The sequence below is a fragment of the Uloborus diversus genome, chromosome 5 (genome assembly GCF_026930045.1).
Source record: "Uloborus diversus isolate 005 chromosome 5, Udiv.v.3.1, whole genome shotgun sequence".
In the NCBI taxonomy this organism is placed as follows: domain Eukaryota; kingdom Metazoa; phylum Arthropoda; class Arachnida; order Araneae; family Uloboridae; genus Uloborus; species Uloborus diversus.
The window spans coordinates 81,503,207-81,520,411 of NC_072735.1; the positions used below are offsets into that span (position 1 = coordinate 81,503,207).

The 17,205-nt window shown below is 32.2% G+C and overlaps 1 protein-coding gene across 5 annotated transcripts in view; it reads right to left on the minus strand.

Annotated features, from left to right (window-relative positions):
• LOC129223429 (serine/threonine-protein phosphatase CPPED1-like) overlaps nucleotides 1-17,205 on the minus strand; it is a 25,084-nt gene continuing 7,879 nt past the window's right edge. For 2 of the 5 annotated variants that reach the window (XM_054858035.1, XM_054858039.1), the window contains exons 2-6: nucleotides 15,195-15,285; nucleotides 10,920-11,129; nucleotides 4,859-5,088; nucleotides 2,499-2,691; nucleotides 1-913 (exon numbers count right to left, since the gene is read on the minus strand). In XM_054858035.1, the coding sequence (XP_054714010.1) occupies nucleotides 711-913; nucleotides 2,499-2,691; nucleotides 4,859-5,088; nucleotides 10,920-11,129; nucleotides 15,195-15,285 (927 nt within the window). In that variant the 3' untranslated portion in view covers nucleotides 1-710. The remainder of the gene's footprint in view (nucleotides 914-2,498; nucleotides 2,692-4,858; nucleotides 5,089-10,919; nucleotides 11,130-15,194; nucleotides 15,286-17,205) is intronic. The other 3 variants (XM_054858036.1, XM_054858038.1, XM_054858040.1) reach the window with 3 other exon arrangements.

Sequence of the window (17,205 nt, forward strand, 5' to 3'; positions counted from 1 at the left end):
CTTTAACAAAAAAACAAGGAAAAATTTAAAAGCATCATTAAGCCTAATGAAACAGAAATTTTATGTCGGAAAACTATCGTTTGTGCGATCTCATTTTAAATCAGCGTTCAGAAGGTTGTCACTTTTTTCCTCAACTGTGACTAAATAAAATTTTGTTTTTGTTTTAAGACAAAAATTTCCCCTTTTGAGTATTATTTGACGATTTATCTTCTTTCTTTCTTTTTTTTTTTGTACTGCCAGCAGGAGATAATCAAGGATTTTAGTTGTTATTTATGGAGGGTTGTGTTTAATTTATTTGGGAATTTTTGATTTGCCGTTGTATTTCTTAAAGAATGATTATTTTGATGGGAATTTTTACAGCATTTTTTTTTTCTATCTAATTGAAGCCCGATTGTTGAACATGTTTCACTTGACATAACTTTCATTTTAGAGGTATAGCCCTGCAAAGTCGGGCAATGCACAGCTAGTAGTAATATAAAGTAGTCATACAAAAGAGAAGGATGGTATGGCACTGTATTTATCACATGTACAAGCACAATATTTCTTCTTGAGTTGCAGTTAACTACTGTAGGTAAGACACTACTAAAACATAAAATATCAATTAACATTTCGTTTAACAATGACTAGTAAAATTCATAATTTATAGAACTGGATAAATATCTTCCTGATAATTTCCATGCACAAATACTTATGATTATAATATCTTCCACTTAGTCAAAACTTATGTGCTTTGGCACTTCTGCAAAAGCATAATATTTATGATTTATAGACTTTCCATCCAGTTTCACAACTCTGAATCCAGACTTATCGTCTCCCAATTGGCAACCTATAGCCGAAGTAACCACACATTCGAGGTCTTTGTAAAAACCACCTGCATTGCGATGATAATGTCCACAAAAAATGGCTCGCACATCTAAAAAGAGCATAAATGTTTCTGAAACAGTAGCATTAAAATAAAAATTGAAATAATAATAAATCATGGGGAAACAGTGTTAGCACTAGAAAATGATCTGAATGCAACAACTTATAAACTTAAAAAAATAGTAGTCAGTACATAAAAAAGCAGTCAAAATCTTTATACATTGAAATGAGTAAATTTACGACATATATACACGTACAAATAAAAGCAATCGAAAAGAGTTTAAAAACTCTGAAAACAGCTGCTTTGAGGTTATAAAAGCAAACCCCTTCATCAGAGCATAAAAGAAAAATGGTTCCGACAATGAACCATTCGCAAAGTCTGATGACGGACAAATGAACGAGAAGTACAAGACCAGAATCTTTACTAATAATAAAGCTCAAAGTTTGTCTGGCTATCTGTTGGGATATCTGTCGGGTTGTCTCTCTGTGACGCGCATAGCATTCTGCCAATTTTCACAAAATTTGGCACAGAATTAGTTTGTAGCATGAGGGTGTGCACCTCAAAGCGATTTTTCGAAAATTCAATTTTGTTCTTTTTCTATTTCAATTTTAAGAACATTTTACCGAGCAAAATTATCATAACGTGGAAGATTAAATTACCAAATTAACATAATGTGGAACCGTAACATGGGCGACCAAATGAACATAGCAAATTGCAGAGAGGTTTATCATCCATTATTTGTAAATATGCAGACAAACCAAATGACCTTTTAATTTTCTACTACGGACAAAGCAGTGCGGGTACAAACTAGTGAGCAAATAAAATTGAAGTAGCCAGAACCGGAAATGTTACGTCATCAAAAACAGCAAGGACATCTGCACCCAGAAAATACATAATGGACAAAAAAGGTTTTAGGGAAAAGGGGTGTGCTCAGACAAATCAATCAGCAGTCAGTGCTGTAGTTTTCAAGGGGAACATGGAGGAACACTGTTCTAAGAAATATTTGATTTGACATTGTAACAATGACAAAAATCTAATGCAAATTAATTTATATTACCTTTTCCAAATAAAATATCTGCTTTTAAAATTAAAGTTTGCAAAGTAATCTAAACAGATCTCTTTCTGTGCTTTAACAAAATTCCATTAAATATGACATCTGCTCAATAGAAAGATGAGCTGCCCCAAACATTTTTTTTCAAACTGCAGCACTGACAGTAGTAAAGATAATACTGATAATAATAATTGTAAAGAGCAAAGTTGCAAAAATATGGAACTCAAAGACAGTAAAAAGTGGTGAGGTACACAAAGATACAATACCCTAGAAAAATTATACAAAACAAGCATTCACCACATGATTATGTTCAACTGAAAAATTAAAACAGCCCATGAAAAAATTATAATAAAAAAATAAAAGAAGAATAGGAAACTCTAACTTCTAAAATATTAAAACGCTAATTTACGTTGTAAACTGGAAGAAAGCTACAAATAATTACACAGAAAATAACTAACATAAAGTTGGAATATTCCATTATTCTAACAGAAGATAAAATCCCAGTGTGCACCTTTTAGCCTACTGGCTAAGTATCTTAGCATCCATATAGCACAAAATTAAAGACATAAAAGTTCAGTTACTTACTAGCATCATAAAACTTTTTAAGCATTTCCTGACGAAGCTGTGGCTCAATGTTAAAATACTCTTTGGGTTCATCATGCTCTCTCAAAAACCATGGAATATGTTGAAACATAATAACGTGCTTGTATTTTCCACTTTTACCTTCTTCCAGTTTTTTCTCCAACCAAACATTTTGCTCTTTGGCTAAATCCTGAACCTATTGTGAAGAAAAATTAATTTTCAAAAACAGACAAATCTACACAACGTAGAGTATATGTAAACACATGAAAGCACTGGGTACCTAAAGCATATCAGAATTGCAATTTCATGACAGTTATGGGTTACCAGTAAAGCAGAAGTTTAAAACAGATACTTTATTGTTTAGTTAGGTAACAAGAATAGAAGAAAGGTTATATGGCATTGTGAAAAGTAATGACCAGAACCATAGATTTCAAAAAATATTTTTTTTAAAGAAAGAAAAGAAAAAGACTAAATGCAACAGGCATAGACAGTTTCTCATAAAACAAAATTATATGTTTTAAATTTAACAATTTTATTCAATGATTTGAGATCCTAACCTGTCACTTTTAAATGTGGCAATTCGACTGAAAACCTTAAGTCTCTGGCTCACATGCAGTTAAACATTGTTAAAGTGCATACACTCGTGTGGTTTAACATTAAGTTAAACTCTTCACATGCTTATGGTTCCAAACAGCTGTTTATGCTTATACCATACTTATGCTATCTTTCTAAAGATTTCAATTGGTACAATCATAACCAAGTCAATACAGATTGAATTAACTGCCAATCATTCATGCAATGAAAAAAAAATCAATCCATTGAAAGCATTTTACAAATATATTATTCAGCACATTTATCCAACTGTGTATTAGATTTTTACAATTGCAATTAAAATGGTCAAGAATTTTTCCTCCACACAATACCATCAAATACTTTTAATTGGCAAAAATAAAGCTACAGTGAAACCTGTGTAAGTTGACCACGTGTGGTGCACTACTTTAGTGGTCAACTTAAGCAGGTGGTCAACTTATAGAGGTTGAATTATATGATAAGATCTAATTCTGTGCCTGAAAATAGAGGTCAACTTAGACAGGTGGCCAATTTACCAGGGTGGTCAACTTTACAGGTTTTACTGTATAGTTTATAAACTGACCTCTAAATACACAAATTTTCCAAGAAATGTGCTTACATAAATTTTGAAGTTATGAGAAGACCCTTCTTCACAAAAGAAAGTTGAGTGAATCATGTAAAAAGTAATATTGTTAATGTATGAGAATTTCACAGTTACTTTGCATAGGAATCAATCCATTTTTTAGAGATCCCCCCCCCCCTTCCTATATTGATTTAGGAACAAAACAGGTTTGACTTTTTTCTCCCTCTACTCTAGCGGTCTGGTAAGAAAACATTCAGCACTACAACACTGTCTATGAATCAAGAACTAATATTAGTACTAGTAACTAACAAGAACTTCATGTAAAAATTTATAAAAACTCCGACCCTGATTACAAATCACACATGCAGCAGTAAGAAGCAAATGGATGTAAGTGGCAAAATTAAAAATTTGGAGATACCCAGCACAAATGGTAGGTGAGCATCTCCTTTGTCTTGGAGCAAGATATAGTACTAGTAGCCCTGGTAGGGGCTGTTATACAGCATGATTTAGAAAACTTTTCAATGAAAATCTGCCTAAGATCTTATCTTTAAATCTGTTTTACTCAAAACTTGAAAATGTCCATTTACACCCCTTTGCTTCTCACTGTCTCACACTAAGATGAACTTTGCGAGTCAGAACACATTCAAAATTTAAATACATTTAAATGTTTTCTAGATAACATGATAAATGGAAAAGGAAAGATAATTATGACTAGAAAAAATTGCTAGTCGCAAAAGCAGAATCAAGAGGGAAAATTAAAAATAATTTTTAAAGTCTTTTTCTATGTTAAAACCAATTGTAAGTATTTTATTTCTCAGTAGGTAAAAACCAGCAACACATAAAATTTTTAAATCATTGAACTTTCTTTCCTTGTTGGCTTTGCACACAAATCTGCTAAAACAAGGATATAATGCAAGTTATATCTAACTTGGAAAGTCCAAATGAATTCCATTAGACGCAGAAAATTTCATTCTTTTGAATGGTACTATTACTTTAAATGTGCAAGTATGTTTTCATTACCAATTTACGAAAAAAAATTGTAATTTTCAAGGTTCTTAATTTATATCTTCATTAAAAAAAGCTAAGAACACTCTCAATCAAGTTCTTTTGAACAAAAAAATATTATCAAAATCAGTTTAATAGTTGACGCAAAAATAAATTTTACGAGACGATAAATAGAAAAAACGTTGCATCATTAAATGGCACTTACCAAAGAAGGGTCTTCGTAAAATTGGGAATTGATCACAATGAACAGAACTCCGCCGCAAACGAATGAAAAATAATCATCACCAAACTTCTCTCTGTAATCAGCAACAGTTGCAGGAGTAGGCTGGTTGCCAATGTCATGATTACCACAGACACACACTAATGGTATTTCAGGATCTAACTCCGTGAAAACACGTTTGAAATCTTCAATTTGCGCATTGCGATACTTATTGCCTGAAAGTATTTTCTGTATGATTAAAATAAATTTGGTAAAAAAAATTACATTTTTAGCATCAAATGAACATTTAAAAAATATTTTCCCAATAGTAACAGAACAACACTTTTCACTAAAAAAAATATTTTTATAATCAAGTGCCCATGCAAAATAACAATATACAGAGCAGTGGCGTATATATGTCTTTATTTTGGAGGGAGCCCAAAACCGAGAACAGTTCACCTCCCCCCCCCCTTTTTGGTAATTTCCATTTTTCTTGGAGGGGGAGGAGCAACAGTGTCTAGATCTTCTCAATTTTTTTTGAGGTGCTACAAGGACTTCATACTGTCACCCAGTGGCGCAACCAAAGAAAAAATTTTAGGATGGCACTCGTAAAAAACTCTCGCTTCTAACGGGGGGGGGGGGGGTCCGTTGGATTCCCCCAGAAAATTTTTTGAAATTGTATTCCTAAGAACGCAGTTTTAGACGGTCTCTGGTGATGCTATGGGGAGGAAATTTTCAGGGGGCTTTCTGTGAAAATTTTTAGAAATTGAAATATTAAAAACGCTATTATAAACTATTTGTTGACGTTAGGGCAAGGAAAGGAACAAGACTTCTTTAAATTCCTGTTCTAAAGTTCTACCCAAAAACTAGTTTGAAATTGAAGTCCTAAAAAACGAATTTTTAAAGAGATATTCCGTAATACTAGGTGGAAGGATTTAAGTTCTCTCTACTTTTTAAAATTGTAGGACTCATTTTCAGATCTCATACAGGAGCAGTGGAGCCTCTTCCGAAATATTTTCGTAATTGAAGTCTTAAAAATTTGATTGGAGATCAATTTTGGAAACGTTAGCTGTTTTTGTAACGTTAGCGTGATTACCTGATGACTAGTCAGCAACTTTTGAAATTTTTTATTTTAAGGTTTTTTTCAAAAGCAATTCATATTTTCCCCCAACATTAGGCAATTTTTGGAAAGGAAGAGAGAATCCTCCCCTGAAAGGTAAAACTCAATTTCAGGTTATCTTTAGAGACGTTCAGAAGTAAGGAGCGGTTAGGGATCTTCCTTCAAAATTTTTAAAAATTGAAATCCTATAAACCTATTGTAACTTATTAGGTTTGGATTTGAAGATTAATTTCTTGTTAGTGAAATTAGTGTTTATCTCAGGATTTGGTGGGTTGTCAGTTAGGTTAGGTAGTAGTTTACAGGAGGCACTGACTTCAAAAAGTGATTTAAAATATATAATTAGTTAGGTATTAAAATAATTTGTCGTAATGTATTTAAAATCAGTGTTTATTTTAAAATTGGGTGATTAGTTTAGTTGATTTTTCTACTGGAATTGTAAAATAAATTTGATTTATAGGTTTGAGTAGAAAGTCATATGTAAATGTGACCAATTATTTTTTGTTTTTTAGTTCCTGGGTGTTTTTTGAAGGGTGTTTTTTTTTTTTAATTTAAAAATAATTGGTTGTTTCCTTAGTGAAAGGATGTCGGTTCGGGGACCTTCCTCCATAATCGTTTTGAAATTGATGGTCGAAAAGGGCCTAAATAAATGCGTTTTTAGGACATCAATTTCCATTATTACTCCAATCGAACAACCAAAACTTATTTTAAATTTCTTGCAGGGGACGAGAGTTAAAGAGAGAAACATTTTAAAGACCCTTCTTTTCAGACTGACTAGGAAAAAAAAGAGGGGTGGGGGATGAAAGAAACAGAGGGGGAACTTAATTTACTAAGCAATAAACTGCAGGTGTTTAATGTTTTTAATTTAAAGATTTCTTTTTGAAAGAATCAAGTTTTTTCCCCAACATTATTTGCTTTTATTTTTGTTAAAATAACTTCGCTTTCCCAAGATGTGTTCTTTCCTTGAGTAAGGGGTATGGAGCCCCTGACCCCTTCTGAACACCGCACCATTGTCTGGTACATTCTAGCGCAGGGTTCCCAAACTTTAACGATTTGCACCACCTTTTAAAGAATAGAATTTTCTCACGGCATCCTAGTCTAGTTTTAAATACATATTATTGTGACCACAGACAGTTCACGTCACCCCTCACTTTTTCTTGCGGCACCCAGTACGGAAATCCCTGATCTAACGTAATATAATTATTATTAGCACTATCATTATTTTTTCATTAATTTTTGAGCAATCACAATTGCTTATTTCTTTCATTTGACTGTTTTTGATGTCCTATCATTTTATTTCCCCCCCCCCCCCCGCCACCCTCCGCACCATCACCGTCGACCGGCTCCTCACGATGCTGCTCCTACAGCGAAAGCCGTCTTCAGGTTGCATCCATGTCCTACACACACGCGCATACATACACAACTACACACACACACAAACACATACACACACAAACACACACACATACACAAAACTACCCACACATTCATGGCTGCACACAGACACAAACACACATGCTTACACACACATACACATACTCCATACACACAAACACACATACCCCACACACAAACACACACGCCTACATACACACACTCGTGATTGTGAAAAACATAATTTGAATTCAAGATGTCGAAATTCAAATTAATTTTTCTTTTTTTTGTTTGTTTATTTATTTTTTTTTAGCCTAAAGTTTTGAAAATTATCTGTGAGCAAACTGAAACCAAATAAGAACTACATGTAGTTAAAATTTTTTCCAGATTTTGGAGGGGGTCCGGGCCCCCTCAGCCCCCTCCTTACATACGCCCTTCATACAGAGATAGTCAAAAGAAATTAAAAAATGCATAGATTTGTTAAAAACTAAAAATTTATAGGCACCAAAATGAGAGACTGTGAAAGAAAGGAATACATTGTAAGAGCATTGAGACTATAAAAATAATCCTATCAGAGGATAGAACAGGGTTTCCCATGCATTGTTATTTACAGAAAATTTACCAGCTAAGATATATGCATTTTTTTAATGATATTAACTATTGAAAAGGTATGCGGAAACAGAACTTTCAATATATTATGGACAATTACTGTTTTAAAAAGTTGAAAGAAAAGAACATAACAGGGTGGCGGCAGGAGCTGTGAAAAAAATTTCCCTGAATTTTCGCTGATTAAGTTTACCAATTTTCCCTGATTTATGTTACCAGTGATAATGGTTTCATTTCTTTGCCCTACTTGAGAACCATTGCATATTAAATAAAATGTAGTGTTTAAAGCGTTTTAAGCTGTTAAATAAAAATATATTTTGAAAAAATGCTCCTTTTTTTTAGTAAAAATAGTATATTAAATTATCTACAGGGAAGTATTGTAGGCAATTTAAAACAAATACTTTACTTCCAGTAACCAGTAACAATAAGAATTCTAAGAAATTATTAAAACCACTCTTTAAGATATATCTAATCATGATAAAACTAAAAAGTTTATATGAAAATAAGTTTGAACCAAATTTTCAAGCAGTACAATTATTGCTGCAAGAATAACAAGTAATAGTGAAAGTATAGAAATACTGTAGATTTACTTACATAAATAATAGACAAATATAGGTAAACCGAATTGAAACCTTTTAACAACTAGTCAAATTGAGATATTCTCTAATTAAGAACTTAGGTTTTAATGAATGAATACAGTATTTTAATTATTTAAAAACAATAAAAATATTTACTTATGCATACCAGGTTACTCAATTTCAAATGATTTCATTGTTTGTTGAAAAAAAATCTAAGATTACTTTTTTTGTAACAAAATAAAAGAATTTTTAAAGTCTGAAAAAAAATCCTTCATGTAATCTCACACAGCGACAGTGAATAATTCAATGGCAAAAAAACAACATTGATTTTGATTTAACATTCAATTTTAGAAATTAAAATTAAAATGCTAAGAAGGAATAACTTTTACGCTTTTATCAGTATTAATTTAAAAAACAAAGATGTTTTCTTGAAATTGTGATTACTGTATACTAATTACTTCAAGACAATGAGTAAAGGCAAGGGAAATTAGGCATTAATGACAGCTTCCTCTTTGCCTGTAGGGTTGTTTATTTTATGTAGCATGGAACGGGTGGGAAAAAAAATCAAGCTATGTAAAATAAACTTAAGAGACACAGAAGCAATCTTGGGAAGTTCACCGTGTAGTTAATAAGTTAAGATTCAATTCTTTGACATTGAGGGGAAAAAATGGACAAATATGCCGTAATGTATCAGAGAAAGTGGGTAAAACCGGGACCCTAAGGTTTGCAGCTTTCAAAAATCACAGTTTTTAGCATAAAGGAACAAAATTTTGCAAAAGTATGCACTACTTATCTACTAATGTAACCACAGTTTTAAAACCATAAGTTTTTTTTTTTTTAATTTTTGTTAATTTTTTTGTAAAAAAAAACGTTATTTTACCTGGTTTTGCCCCACTAGTGAGGTAAAGCCAGGTACACGTTATTACTATGGGAAAATAAAAATTTTAAAAGTTTCCACAAAATTCAAGTTTTATTTAGTGACACATATTAACTATTGTCATAACATCATAGAATAAGTATAAAAGGACACATATTGATGAGTTGTCAGTAAATTTAATTGTTTTCACCTTTAACTTTTTGCTGTAATGTAAGGCAATTGCTTAGAATGATAATGAAGGTAATTAAATGTTGTACAAAGAGAGCTACATACTTTACTTTTGCAGAAGCAGGAATGTAGTATAATTGGTCTAGTTTTGTTCAAAAATTTAAAGCAAAAAACACTCAAACAGAATTTTCTTCACAGGATCGAAAGAAGCGAGGTGGAAGGTAGTTCCTCTCTTGTCCACGCGACTGCAGCACTTTCAGAGGCTAGAAGGGGGTACCCAGTTTTCTCCCAACTTCCCGGTTTTACCCCCACTTTCCCCTACTCACACCTCATTAATTTTACTTTTTTTATCTAGTAATAGGTGGGAAATGAGTAGGAAATTAAGTAGTTAATTTTGCAAAGCAAAATCTGAATATTAAAAAAATATTTACCCAAACAGAAAAAAAATGTATAATGTACAAAAAGTTTTGCAAAATGAAAGGAAAATTAAAAATTGCCAATTAATCAAAAATAATTTGATTAAAACAAGTAACTAGATTGAAAGAATTAGGGACTCAGAACTTTGCAATATTCTTCTGCTTTTCCCCACTGATTTTAGTAAAATTTTTATGCAATTGAATCAAATATTTTTCTTACTATTTTAAATTCCTCATTTTAAATGTCTTCATGAGCAATTGCAGCTTATTATTTATTAAATTAATATTAGTAAAAGAAGTTTTCACAAAAATTGCGTTTTAGATTTTGTTTCCTGTTCTAGATGAGTATCTTTGTCTATTTCTGAGAAACTGATGTTATTAATTCTAACTATGTTCATTGCAATTTATGAAAATTGCCACTAAGAGGGTACAAAATTTTCCAATAACTGTTTTTTAACACAAAAAATTACATACTTTTCCTCTCTCTCTCTATATCCTATTCATGGAAAAGTTAGACCAAAACTAAACAAACAGGTTGACAGAAAGATTGCTACTATGGGCGTCTTTTGAGGATTTTCTCAGGAATAATAAAAAAATTAACCAATAGTATTTGCTGCTTGGCACTAACTTGTTCTTATCCAAATCCAACATGAGATTGAGGTTGCCAAATGGTACAATACTTTGTTCATCATATAGTCTATCTTTCCTGTTAGTGCAGTATCATTTTTAGCAATTTCTTCAAAAAACAAATTTAGAGTAATTTTTAAATATTTGGTGGGGATTGATATTGTCTAAAACAACATTTTTTCTTAAATAAACACGTCTTAACAAGGTTTAACAGCAGTTGCAAAATGCATAACTTATTTAGATCTCTTATTTACAAGTATGACTTCAAAACTAGATTATGAGGAAAAGCACATTAATGTCTCACCAGGCATTGCATCAATTAAATCTCCACAAACAACAAAAAACCTTGGCTTTGGTGACATTGCATTGATAGCCTTTATTGCCTCTCTTGCAAGTTCCATTTCTTTCTCCCAAACAATGAGACTTTCATGCTTGATATAAGACGATATCATTCCAAACTGTGTGTCAGCTCCTTGAATAAAGCAAAAAGGACCCTTCCAAGCATTTTCATCCTCTAAAAATTGAAAATAAATACATAGGTAGATGTATATATGAGCTATTTTTGCTTAACACTTAAATGATAGAAAAAATATCTTTAAAAGAACAACTGTGAAATAGATAAACTATTGTGATCAGAATACGTAATCAGACTGGGAGGAACACAGTGGTTAGGATATCAGATTTGTGATTGGAAGTTGGAAGAGCCGAAATTCGATACCCGAGATCATAAAAACCCACCGAGTACATGCAGAGTCAAATCTATGGGCTAGAAAGTCCTGTGGTCGGTTGTTGTTGAACAGTTTACCAAGGATATGGAAGGCCAAAGAAAATATCCCTTCTCTTCAACTTTATATCCAAACTGTGGAAGTGGAGATAACTGGTGATCCCATCCCTTAATGGTTAAGCCAGTTATCACACATCTGTGTTAGGCTGTTAGGGACAATAATAACACCACCTGCTAGGTGTCCCTTTATAAATGAATATCAATTTCATGGTAATGAAAAAGTAAATGCCGAAACGGTATTAACAATCCTCCAAAAAAAATCAGAACACTAAAACTTATGGTTATCAATCTAACTATAGACAAAGTTGGCAAGAAGATTAACTATTATTAATATTTTTCCACCTGTTCTTTAAAATGTATTTTTTTTTTTTTTTTGAAAATCAACACATCTTCCAAAAGTGAAATACAAAATCTCACACCAGGGGTCAATTCAGGTACTTATTTTCAGGTCCATATTTTGTGAGTGTGTTGAGCATTTTTTTTTATAGATATTTTTTGTGAAAAAAAATCCTGTCATATTTTAAAGAGTATGTTTCTATCAAATTTTATCTGAAATCCTTTTAGCCTGAAAGATTTCACTGGTAATGACTTGAAAGCAGGAGGATTTTTTACTTTCAGATGAATTGAATGAGCTTAAAAGTGATGAAAGATTTTTTTTTAGAAATGAAATTTTGTGAAAGATCTAATTTTAAGATCTTAAATTTTGTGAGGTGGCCACTTTTACAAAATAGATTTTTGTGAAGTGCTCGCAAAGCAGACCCAGTTTTCATCTCAATCGACTGCACACATATACAAGGGCGCCCATATGCAAAACTTTAAGGGGGCCTCAGATATTTTCCCCATGGTTTAGTAGGATATTTTCCTCGTATTAACCGATTTCAGTACAGATTACAGTTATTAAAATTTGACATTTTTAATAACTTATTCATTAATTGCTGGAGAAGAAATGTTTTTACATTTTTGCAAAGAAAAAAGTACTAAAAGCAAGGAAGTTCTCATTTCAAAGCGCCCTTGCACATATAAGGGCATTTTTACGGCTTATTTTTGACAACATGCTAGCTCATCTACAAATGCACTATCATGGTATGCATTAGTTGCTGCTTGAATTGCAGTACAATGTACAGGAATTAGTAAATTTTAAATTTGAAGTCAGAAGTAAAATAATTATTTGATTTTTTTTATTTGTTCTTTGAAAACAACACTATTTTAACCATGACACATTGCCAGGCAATAATTTGTAATTATTAGCATTGAGAGGGAACAAAAGTAAATTATAATAAGAGTCATTTCACAGTATTTTGCCCAAAGATAGAGTCCACAGCATGACACATTTTTTTCCGTAACTACATAGGCAGATTTATGGGGGGCAGAGGGGGCAATGCCCCCCCCCCCAGTTTTGGGAGAACTTCATGTAATAATAACAACACATTTTCCAAAATCTTAAAACAAAAAAATCATGACTTTTTTTTTTTGAATAGTTCAATGAAAATGAAGAGAAAAGCGAATGTCGTTTTCTGATGGGAGAAAAGAAAAGGAAAAAAAAAAAACAAACATTAAATACAAATAGTACAGTTGTCACTGGGGTGCTGAAAATGTGTCTAAATTCACTATTTTGGATTGGAAACCATTTGGGCAAGCATATGAATGAAAATATAGGCTAAATGAGCTATACATTAAGCTGCAACACTTATAATAATTGACAATTATTTTAACAAATTGGAACCTAAAGCAAAGGAGAAAAAACTCCCCCCTCCCCTCCCATTTGCGCTAACAGAACGATCTACTCGTTATGATTTGTGTCCACATTTAAAGTATATTTGTGCATAATATTTATGTTCTTAGTAGATTAATTGGCCTTTTGAGAAATTCTAAAAAACATAGTTTTTTTTTCCTTCTCTCTCTAATAAATACTATCGCAAACTGAATAAATTTCAGTTATCTGAGTGTTTAGATTAAATGAATCTTTTTACTTAGAGGGGGACTACAATTTTAATTACTTTATAAATACTGTTTAAAAAGTAAGGTAAGTCATAATCATCAAAGTCTAAATGAGTCAGTCCTTGTCATTATTGAAATCTAAATAATTGAGTAATCAAAAGTTTTGGAAAAATTTGCTGAAATTTCATAAAAGTCGATAAAAGCCTAACAAAGATTGGTAAAATCGTAAAAATGCTTTAACCGTAAAAACTGACGAATTTTCATAACAATTACAAAAAAAATCAAGCAACTTGTAGGTAAGAATGAATTACAAATGGGGCCGAATTTGCCTATAAGATAAACAAGCTATTGCTTAGGGCCCCTGCTTTAAAGTGGGTCCTTAACTCCCAAAAAAATTCATGATTCTTTCCTTAAAAAATAGAAATTGCTTGAAAAAACTAATTTCATTTTTAAGTGCTTGAAAACCTTGAATATTTGGAAACGTGTGGCTACAAACCTTAAATTTTAAAATTTCTAACAAATGGTAGAGGGGGAGGAATGCCGAAATATGTCAAATTCAGCTCCTTGCCACATCCTGTATTAAAAATGTAAAAACCATGGTTCTCACGTTGGTAACATATTATTTGAAATAAGTTTTTGTGACTCACATATTTCATATCTTGCTATTTATTCAATCCTAAATGCAGTATTTTGGAAATTCTTTTGTATTGATTGCTTTTATCTTACTTCTTCTGCATATTGTCTATCTGTTTAGCACAGAAAAAAAATACACACTACTTCTATTTCGATTCGTTTTCTGCCCCACTTGCAACTGAAGAAAAGTTGTTGTCATGAGAAATCTATGGGTTCTTTTTTCTTTTAAATTTAAAATAGCTATTTCTCACAAAGTTAGAACAGGACTGTAAAAATTTACAATCAAGTACTAAAATATCAGAGACTGGAAATTACAAATGAAGTGATTAAAAATTTTTATTCATTCTAGAGTCCTTGAAAATAATTAGATAAGTCTTTGAAAATCCTAAGCAAAGTGGGCTCCAATTACTTTTACTGCGTATTGTTTTTCTGTTTAGCCAGGAAAAAAAATGATACACTACCTCTATTCCTTTTCGTTTTCTGCACTACTTATAATTAAAAAAAGGTTACTAGAATGAGAAATCTATAGTTTATTTTTTTTTCAAACTTAAAATGGCTGTTTCTTACAAAGTTTGAACAATACTGTACAACTGTATAATCTAGTTATCAATTTCTACGTCTATCCAGTTAACCTTTATATGGCTTCAAAATGCAGAATTTTATATCCATTTTATAAATTTCCTCTGGGGGAGAAGCCCCCGGCTCCCTAAAATTGGAGTTATTCTATTTCCCCCTTAAAAGGGAGCCCTGCGTCACTCTTTTGATACCAACTCTCTCTCTTAAGGTAAATTCAAAAAGGACAGCATGAAAACACACATTAATGAAAAGACACACAAAAAAGTAAAGCATGGACGTATGCATCACAGTAAACAGACAAAAACATGGGAGTGGGGGGGGAATTAAAAATGTTGCTAAAAAAATCATCCTGCCCCCCCCCCCCCAGGAATTCAGTCCTAAATCCGCCTATGCATAACTACTTAATTTACTGTTTTATTAGCATAAAATTTTGTTCTGAGTTAATACTACCAACATATAAACTCAAAATAAAACAATCTGCTGATCAAATAATCAAACAGTAATTTAAAGAGTTATGGCAAAAAAAAGTGTCATGTTGCAAACTCCACATTTGGGTGAAAGAGTGAAATGGCCCGTAAGCAAAGTGTAAAGACCATTTAATTTACCATCTACCAATGAAATAAGTGCAATAACAGAAAAATTGAATACCTTTATCAAATCCAAGATATTTTCTACTTTCAGCTTTCCGCAATAGCTCTATTTTTTGCATCTTTTGTATTGAAAAAAAATGTATCACATGCTAAAAATAAAATGTTTAGAATCAGAGACACCACACAAAAAAAAAAATCAAAATTTTCTCAACAATTTCCACATTGTATAAATTGAAGCATTGAGCATATAGCTCATACACATAATGTTCTTCCCATATAAACATAGAAATAGGACAAAGAAGAGTATTTGTTGAAAGATGGAACTCGCCTAGGAGTCAGTGGTGTAGCCGTAGGAGGGGTTATGCGATTAAAACCCCTTCCAGATCTCCAATATTTTCCTCCTTCAACTTTCACTTGCTTTGGCATCTGAAGTCTTTCCTTAGTGGTCACTAACACTGAATCCATAGGGCTTGAGCAGGGGCGTGCATAGAAATTTTGGGGCCCATCACAAACAACTTTTACGGACACCCCCTATGGGTTTGAGTGGCTTGTCTCCCCCCCCCCATTAAAAAATTTGTGTGTGTGTGTGTGTGTGTGTGTGCGTTTGTTTATTTTTAAAAGTAGCCAGTGCTTTACTAGAAGATGAGTTTATTTCTACTTGAGGAATGTCAGTGAGAATTGTAAAGTTTTAACAAATTTGTAGGGTGCAAGCATTTATGAAATTCCAGATATCAAGGCAAACACCATATTTAATTTGCTAAAAGATGTTCCTGTATACCTAGACTTGCCTTTTCTGGATTTAAGAGGACTGCTATGACGTTGCATTGAGTCAAATACGAGGAGAAAGTTTGGTGAACTTTAAGAATTGGTTTTAGACTTACGGCCACAAGCAATATACAGTGAAACCTGTGTAAGTTGACCACTTGCGGTGCAGTACTTTGGTGGTCAATTTATAAAGGGTGGTACTGATTTTTATTTATTTTTTTATTTATTTGTTTTTTTTTTTTTTTTGTCATTTCTTGCATCATGTATTCATTTTTTTGACAAATTCACTTACTCTCTCTGTTCAACTCACTTTCATTGTTTAACATTACTTTGAAACAATAATTAAAAATGTTATTCAAATATTTTTGTTTTTTTCCTAACTGTAGTTTTAAAAATTCACTGTAGTTTTACACTGTGGTTTTAAAAATTCCATATGTGTCAGCTAATTTTTTCTTGCTTTCCCCTTTTTCAGTTAATTTTAATATTTCATATTTTTTATCAACCTCAAGTTCAACCAACTTTCTTTTTGAAGCCATTTTATGTAAAACTTATAACACAAAGAGCAACAAGCTGGACTCTCATAGTTCATAAAGGCTGTGGAAAATGAAAATATTCTATCTCTAAATCCCTTGCACCAGAAATAAATAACTTTACTCTTAAGCACAATTCCAGTGTTGCCACAAAATATTACAAGTAGAAGAAAAGACTTAGTACTTTTCTACTGACGCTTGTTTTAATTGAACAGAGTACGAAAGGCCATCTCATATAGAACAAAAGAAAAACAGCTTTAAACACTATGTCATGCTTGAAAACGTTCGACCGGAAAATGCGGAGCAAGATAACTTTTTTGCGGAGCTATGGAGTTAAGTTATTTTAGCGGAGCAGTTGGCAATCCTGCATCAAAGCATTAAAATTACTCACGGAAAGCTTTAAAAATAATAAATAAAAATAAAATAAAATAATTTGCTTGATTAAGTTTTAAAAAATAAACCAAGTGGTCAACTTACAAAGGGTTTTTTACAATACTCCAAACCAAATTTGGTGTACATTAGTGGTCAAGATAGACAGGTGGTCAAGTTAGAGAGGTGGTCAAGTTACAGAGGTTTTCCTTCATTATATAAGATAGGACTAATTCCGTTCCCAACTAAAGCGGTCAGCATAGGCAGGTGGTCAACTTACAAGGGTGGTCAACTTTAAAGGTTTTACTGTATGTCCATTGACAGCTCACCACAAAATATAAATGTCCTTTAAGATAAGTGATATGTGTAATTAAACCGAAAAATGTGTACACCAATTTTCAGATC